Raw genomic sequence first — 8,594 nt, 5'->3', positions numbered from 1 at the left:
GAAGGCATGCGGTAAAGATGGCAGGGCAGTGAGTTGCTGCCTGCAGAGGCCACGATGCCTGTAGTCCCAGGCCTGCCTACCAGTGATGTATCCACCCTGGCTTTGGGGTGCCTCATTGTCTCTCTCTTTGTCTCTTTACGTGTATTCTTGATATATATGAATCGCCGTCAGGTATCCTCTCCTCGTGAACCGAACCCCAGTGTCGAGGCGGGTCCCCGACAAACAACAATGTATAAATTACCTACAGCTAACATCATACTGGACTACTGGTGTGGCGCTGTAGGATAAGCACTGGACTGCTTGTCAAAAGGTTGGTCATTCAAACCTACCAGGCACTCCTTGGAAACTCTATACAGGGTCACTATGAGTTGGAACTGACTTCATGGCACTTAGCAACAACAACAACATCACACTTAATGGAGAAAGCATGACTGTTTTCTCCATAAGATCAGGATGTCTGTTTAGGATTGAACTGGAAGCTCCAGACAGTACAGGAAGACAAGGAGAAGCAACCAGATTGGAAAGAAAGCCATGAAACTGCCTTTATTTGCAGACAACATGATTATGGATGTAAAAAGCATGAAGGACTTTACCAAAAACTCCCAGAATAGATATGTAAGTTCAGTATGGTTGAAGGACATAAGATAAATATACAAAAGTCAAATGCATTTCTGTGTAGTAGCAACAAACAACTGAAAATTTACAATATCATTTATAATACCATAAAAAACATTAAATATTTAGGGTTAAATCTAGAGTCCTGATGTGGTGTTGTAGGATAAACACTGGACTGCTAGCCACGAGGTCGTCAGTTAAAACATACCAGTTGCTCCTCAAAATTCCCATACAGGATTGCTATGAGTCGGATCTGACTAGATTGCACTTAACAACAACAGGGCTAAATCTCTGACAATAGATGGTATACTGCAAACTACAAAACACTGCTAAGATACGTTCAGGGAGAGCCAAATATGTAGAGACACATATCCTTTTGCATGGGTCAGAGATTTGGGATAGTTAGATGCTAATCCTCTCCAAATTTATCTATAGAACTGAGGCATGCGCCCAACAAAACGTTTTGTAAAAAAATTAACAAAGGGGTTCCAAAATTCACATGAAAGAACAAAACAACTTTGAAAAACATGGACAAAGGTGGAGAACTAGGATTATCTGTGCTCAGAACCTATTAACAAGGTTATAGTTAACAAGACTGAGGTATGGGCCTAAAAAGCAGAGAAAGAGATCAGTGGAACAGAGCATGGAGTCCAGGAATAGACCCACATGTATGCGAACACTGATTATCAACACAGGTGCAAAGTGAGGAAAGAATTTTCAACAAATGATCCTGAAACAATTGGAAATCCATCTGCAAACTATGGACTTTGATCCATGCCTCTGACCATATATAAATATTAACTCAAATACACTGTAAAGCCTAAAGCTATAAAGTTCCTAACAGAATACACAGAAGAAAAATCTTTGTGACCTTGGATTAGGCAAAGATTCTTATAGTTACAATGCTAGGAGCAGAATCCATTTTTTAAAAAATTAACAAACTGGACTTCATCAGAATTTGAGCCTGTTCTTCCAAAGATACTTAAGGGAATGAAAAGCCACAGATTAGGAGAAAATAAAAGCGTCCCAGCATTGCAGAACTTAAACACTCATCTGTGAACCTCAAGGTTGGCAGTTGGAACCCAATAGCTGCTTCAAGGGAGAAAGATACGGCAGTCTGCTTCCGTAAATATTAAAGCAAACAAACAAATCCATTGTGGTTGAGTCCATTCTGACTCAAAGTGCTCCATTGGATGGAAGAGAACTGCCCCTTAGGGTTTCCAAGGTCGCCATCTTTACGGAAGCAAACCGCCTCATCTTTCTGCTGTGGAGCTGCTGGTGAGTTAGAACAAGCAACCTTTTGGTTTGCAGCTGAGTGCCTAACACATTGTATAAAGATGACAGCTTTGGAAACTCCATAGGGCAGTTCTACTCTGTTCTATAGAACCACTATGAATTGAATTCAACAGGATAGCAATGGGGATTTTAGGATGAAATACTTGCAAATTATATATCCGATAAAGGATTTGTATTCAGAGTATGCAACGAAGTCTTAAAACTCAGCAACAGGAAAGCAAACAACCCACTTTTAACAAAGGACAAGCAATTTAAACAGATGCCTCACCAAAAATCTATAGGACAAACACTGGACTACCGATAAACCCTGGAAGATTCTTAGCATCATTAAGCTTCAAGGAAAGGGATACCAAATGGAAACGGGAACTTTGGGGATGAGGATTTGGGGATTTAAATGTTCTACATCATAACTGGGGTGGTGGTTACTTCTTCTCCTTACAGTTCAAACGCCTGCATTTTATGGGATATAAGTTACACCTGGAGTACTGGTACTGTAGGATAAGCACTAGGCTGCTAACCGCAAGGTGGGTGGTTCAAACCCACCAACCACTCCTCAGAAACCCTATAAAGGTCACTGTGAGTTGGAACCGACTTGACAGTTCCAACTTAACAGCAGTAACAACAAATTACAGCTAACAAAGAATACCGAATAAGTTATGGACTACCAAGAGAATGAACAAACTCAGTCTCCCAAGAAGGACAGCCAGAGACTGACTGTTCCTTAAAAGTGAGGATGGTGAGAATTTGGCCTGGTTCCCATGGACACATAATCAAGAGAAGAGACCAGTCTGTGGAGAAGGACATCATTTTTGATAAACTACAGGGTCAATGGAAAAAGAATCCCCAATGAGAAAGATTCATCTAGTGACTGCAACGAGTTCAAACATAGGAATGGTTCTGAGGATGGCACACAACTACGCTGTGAGTCTCAACTGACTTGATGGCACTTAACAACAACATATTGAAGCAAACAAAAAAAAGTAATTTTAGTAGTAGATTTATCTAACCTGATACACCAAAAATAGCAAATTATACCTCCATAAAAGTGTTGTCTCTCCTTGGAACAACAGGGTTTTAGGATACAGGGATTGAGGCATGGTTGTAATAGGCAAAGGGGGGAAATAATGATAAGATGCTAGGCTGTCTTTTGAATATTGGTTTCCCTTGCATACCATTATAAAATAGACACTTGAGGGGGAGAGAAAGGAATAGCCAGAAATATCACCATAGAAAGCTTGTAAGTCCATCTTCTGCCTATAACTGATTGGAATACCTAAAATGGGGCTACAATGTGCCCAGTGAAGGAGGCATTCCTGCGGAGCCTCTGCATTGCATAAGACCACAGGGGGAATCCTGAGCCCCATCCAGAATCTTCTGAGGTGGGAAATTTCCACTTGAAAGGACAAGCAAACCAGCCTGGAGCAGCTAGAAGAACAGAAGACACTTGTTGAAAAAAAGACCAACAGGAAAAATACAAAACAATAACAGCAGTCCAACTGATTACTACAAGAACAAGCAAGTTGCTCGCCCAGGAGACATCAAGGCAAGTGTTCGGGTCCACTCAGGGCAAACCCCCTTCCAAGACTAAGATTCAATGGGAATACACAAGCAGACATGTGCTCTGACTGGTGACCACGTTGGTCACTGATAAGGGAAAGTGAGGGAAAAACAGCAATGAAGCTGCAAGCTAAGTCCTACCATGTTCAATAGACTCCTATGAAATCAGGTGGAGACCTGGTCGGCCAGCAGTGTGGCAAGATCTGGAGACTCCTGGGCCCAGAGTCAGTGACATAGCCACAGAGGACTAGAGTGGAAAGTGAAGTGTCCAGCTGATAAGAAGAGAGGGCATATGCATAAGAACACCCACACTTGCAGATAATACCTACTTGACCTGGCTTCACTTAACTAGAAGAAAAAAAGGAAAAAAGCAGTAATCTGATACCATTTACTGAACTTGATCTACATCTATGGATGCAGTAGCTCAAAAGAGGGAACAAATCTTTACAGCGAGGATCATTCCCACCCCCTCCACACACAGAGTAGATAGGGATGGGCAATTTGGACATTGGCTATGCAAAATGGGGGTGCTACAAAGGCGAGTGACTGGCTTGTAAGTGACTGGCTTACAAGCTTTCAAGAGGGAGCCTAAATCCAGAGGGTGTAGAGGAAGGTAGAATCTCCACTGATAGTATCCAATCTGTCTGGGCGGGGCTGATGAAAGGAGATGGGGATAGGTCTCTTGTGGTACAATAGTGAATAATTGTTATCAGGACTGACTGTGAGGGTTGGAAACGTAAAGGCAGACGTTTTGCAGCAAAAGGAGGGGAGTGGTTGACTTCGCAGTCCAGGAGCGGAGGTCCCTGGGACCCCATCCAGAGAAACAATGACACCAGAGATGGAGGCAGAGATGACGTGGAGAGATGGAGCGGCTGGGGACTTTAGGCCCAGAGAGGGGCTGTGTGCTGATGACCAGGAGGCAGGCCTATTGGGTATACCCTTTGGTTGTTTGATGATGCATGGAGGGGATTGTAATCATGGCAATGAAACCATATACGATAGGATGAATGTAAAGCTAATGTTCTCCCATGTAAACTATCACATAATTCAGAATAAAACATTAAAAATAAATAAACTGTGCAAAATAGGGGAAAAAAAAAAAAATGATGCCTCTACCACCCCACCTGACCGCAACATAAGGGCTGAGTCCACAGAACCAGTGAAGAACCTGCCCAGAGTGGTGGAGATGGAGCCGATCCTGATCCCCTGGGGCTGGGTGGGGAAGAGGTCAGAAGATATTTGAAAGGGGAGGTGTTTTCTGATGGAAGTCCAGCCCCCACACTGCACCCTGTCCTTGTTCAAACATGGACTCAGCCCCCTGGGTGCCAGGCACTGGGACACAACATGAACAAACAGACCCTGGCGGAGGAGCCCCAGCGCGGGAGGGAGGCAGGCCTCATCACACAAAAACGTTTTTCATTGCAGGAAAGTGAAGGCCATCGGGAGAGGGTGGGGTGGGGGAGGGCTTAGCAAGTGAGAAGGCCCTGTGGTTGGGAGCAGTCAGAGGGGACTGTTTCTGTCCCAGTCTGCACCCCTTCAGACGGCTACAGACTCTCTGGAGGCCCGGGAAAGAAGACAGTGCCTGGAAAATTAGGTTCATGCCCTTGGGACCTGCAGGCTTTTCAGTTCAGTCCTGATTATAGGAAAGGACTAAGACCTGAAGGGTGGCTCTGAGCTACTCTCAAGGACCGACCCCTCCATGCCTGCACCCCTATAGAAGCCACAAAATAGATAGTGAGGGGTCAGAGCTGGGGCACCAGAGACACAGTCTCAGTAGGGGACAGCATTTGGCACCAAGTCTGTGTTTCCACCCCTGCACCCTCAAATCCCTGTTAGTGGTTCACCTGACCCCCTCACTACCCACCACCAGCTCCCTGCCAGGCAACAGGTATAGACCAGAACCACAGGGTCTGCTCAGGTGTGGGTGAAGGGGGGTGAGGACAGAAGGGACTGTAGCCCCAGGCCCCATGATGAGGGGCTGCTGGCATCCTCCACTGGACACCCAAGAGCAGACCCTGCCTCCTGCCCTGTCTGCCTCCAGGTGACTTAGCCCCATCACTTCTGGGAGAGGCCCCAGTCACAGACTGGGTCAAACCAGATTAGAAGTGTGAATCCTGCCAGAGGGTACCTCTGTAGGGGGGGCAGATGGGACAGCTGAGGTAAGGGGATGGCAATGCACACATGACAGGGCTGAGGTCCTGGGAGGAGATCACAGGCCTCTGTCCCTCACTGGGCACCTAAACACACACCTCCAGGCCCACCTCCTAGGGGACACCACAGGTCAGGATCAGGAGCCGGACCAGCCTCCAGCCCCAACTCTGACTTGCAGCTCCATGTACACCCCCTCCAACATTCAAACTTTCCCTGAGACCCAGGATTACTTGTCTGGCCCCGTCGCCCCCCTGAGCCTGGTCAAGATGGAGCAGGGCCCAATAAGCAAGGTATGCACATGCTAATTTGTGCTTACTCAGTAATCTGTAGTGAATAACTTTATATTTTTTAACTGTATCCAAGAAGCTTCGACTAGGTACAGTTGGTATCTGTCTGTCTGGATCCCTCAGCACCTTCTAAGAGAACCAAGCCTGTTTTCAAATTGGCAATCCCTAAATCCTGGTGTGGTACTGTGGGTTAACGTGCCAGACTGTAAAGCAATTTGAACTGAAAGGTTGGTGGTTCAAGCTCACCAGCTGTTCTTGGGAAACCCTATACAGGGTCATTATGGGGCGGAACCAACTTGATGGCAGTTAACAACAACAGGGACGGATTACCCAATATATAAGTAAGATAAATACGGGTTTCTTTGTGCTTACTTAGTAATCTGTGCTGAACAATTAAACATGTGATGGCACCCCTGTGGAATTGCTCTCTACAGGTCAGTAAGTAAGCACAAGGAAGCCCAGGCTGACCTTGCTTCCTGGGTAACCCCTCCCTACCTCTGCTTCAGCAGCATCGGCCTCAGAGGACTCTCCTCTGCCCGCCTTTTAGACCATATCCTTTCATCTGAATGGGGAGAATGCAGCCACATGGACGACAGTACACAGCAAGGCTGGGTCAGCAGCAAGTCACAGCCTTAGAGGAAACTGGGGTGATAGAACCAGAGTCTAGGCCCCTGTCACAGCACCCTGCATGCCAGGAGAAGCCAACCTGAACCCTGCTGAGTGAGGTCCCCCCCATACCTATGCCCACCTGCAGTGAAGCCTCCTTCAAGATGGAAATGGGTGGTTGGGACTGAGAACCACCAAGGGCAGGGTAGAAGGATAGGCCTCTAGCTTCTTCCATCCTTGAGCTCCACCTAAGCTCCACACCTGGCCAAAGTATGGACAGGGTCTGCGGGTCCTACTAGCTCCGGTGTGCCCCGCTGCCCGCATTGGGGAAGTGGACAGAGCCACAACAGACCTGCCACAGCACCCCTTGGTGAAGAGCTAGCCTCAGATCTATCAGAGTGGAGCCTACCAGGCCACTGCCTGGGGGCAAGGGAGGACAGCTTGAGGGATTGGGTGGACAGGTGGCACTGTGTCCCCAATGTAACTCAGTTTCTCTAGGCCTCCGTTCCCCTGACTATAAAATGGAACCAATCCTCCAAGAGCTTGTTTGTTTTGTGGGGCTGCTGAGCAGATGAGGCAAGATGCTGATATCAAGGACCAATTTTGAGAAGCCCAAGGCTTGGCCCAAGGCCAGGGAGTCCTGGGCACGGACTGGGTATGGCTGCTCCAGGCAGTGGCCCCTTGGTGCCGAGCCAGCATGGAGCTGAATCAAGTGACAGCCTCCTGCCTCAGGAAGGGTTGGGGCTACCATTCCCTCCTCCCCACCCTGGGTTCCACTGATGACAGCCCCTTATTATGCACTCTCTCCTGGACACAAGTGGAAATACAGTTCTGAGAACCACAGGTGAGAAGCCAGGATGGGGAGCCAGAGAGTTGCCCATCCCACTGCAGCTGGTAGTTCCTCCCTGCCCCTCTGGGCACTCCAGCTGTTGGTATGGTCTCTTCTAGCTGCCTTGCCCAGCAAATGCCCAAGAACCTGGTCTGAGCCTTCACCTAACTCAGTGGATACTTGACGGTGGAGAGGAGAGGAGGGGAGGCTAGGGCTGGGGACTATCTGTGGGGTCTGCAGGTCTCAAACCTGCTGGACACTCCCTAGGGGATCTTGGCCACCCCAGTGTGTTGAGTTTGCCAGGAAGGGTTCAGGCTAGGAGTTTGGTGTGCCATATGGGGTAGCTTGCTCCACATGGGGTAGCTTGAGTGGGGGTGGGTTTTGTTCCTGATCACCCCAGTTAAGGCCAGCAGAGCTCCCCACAAGACAAGGCAGGCAGCTAGGGGGAGGGGGTGCACCCCAGATAGGAGGGGGGCAGGGCAAGGGATAAAGTCCAGAAGATAGAGGGCTAGGAGAAAGGGCTGTGGACTGCTTGTCGCTCACAGCTCCACCTGTGCTGGCTGGCCACCTGCCCTTGAGCCGCTGGACTCTAGCAACCCAGGAGAGTGGGGGCGGGAGCTCTTTCCTAAGGGCTCGGTGACCAAACGGCTAGGTTTCCGCCCCATGCTCCGCGTGCACTGCAAGAGGGTGGCAGGGCCACATGACGTCACCGGTAGGTGGCCCCGGAGCCAGGTGGGCGCCCACCCCACGCAGTAACCCTCCGTGGCATATCGCTCATTCTCTCCCTGCAGCCGCGCGCCACGATTTCCTCTTTCTGTCCAGTCTGAGCTTTCACAACGCCACGACAGCCCGCGGGAACAACGGAACACAGAGCAGGGTTGGGGCGGGAGGAGATGCGGGGAGGGGAGGTGCCTGTCCTGGCAGGTGCACGTCCGAGGGGGGCCGAATAGGGTGGCCCGCATCCCGAAACCAGCCACATGGGCGGCACCCACCCACCCGGTCCGCACCCACCCAGAGCCCGCATCCACCTGCGTCCACGGCCCGCACCCATCTGGGGCCCTTACCCATCTGGGGTCCGCACCCACTTGAAGCCCGTGCCCACCCGCGCCCGCGCCTACCCGGGGCACCGCAGTCGGCGCAGCGCGCGTTCCCCGGCCGCTGCAGCAGCTCCAGCACTACCCGCCGCCGCTCCTCGGCCATGGCCGCCGCGGGAGGGGCCTCAGGATCGCGCCGGGACTAGGACCCCGCGCAGG

The 8,594-nt window shown here is 49.7% G+C and overlaps 1 protein-coding gene across 1 annotated transcript in view; it reads right to left on the bottom strand.

Moving 5' to 3' along the window:
* ADAP1 (ArfGAP with dual PH domains 1) overlaps positions 1-8,541 on the bottom strand; it is a 66,518-nt gene extending 57,977 nt beyond the window's left edge. Inside the window, exon 1 of the mRNA XM_006859798.1 lies at positions 8,460-8,541. Within this exon, the coding sequence (XP_006859860.1) occupies positions 8,460-8,541 (82 nt within the window). The remainder of the gene's footprint in view (positions 1-8,459) is intronic.
* Between the last annotated feature and the right edge of the window lie 53 nt (positions 8,542-8,594).

This window comes from Chrysochloris asiatica, unplaced genomic scaffold, assembly GCF_000296735.1.
Source record: "Chrysochloris asiatica unplaced genomic scaffold, ChrAsi1.0 scaffold00034, whole genome shotgun sequence".
Taxonomy (NCBI): domain Eukaryota; kingdom Metazoa; phylum Chordata; class Mammalia; order Afrosoricida; family Chrysochloridae; genus Chrysochloris; species Chrysochloris asiatica.
This window is presented reverse-complemented; position numbering and strand designations above follow the sequence as displayed.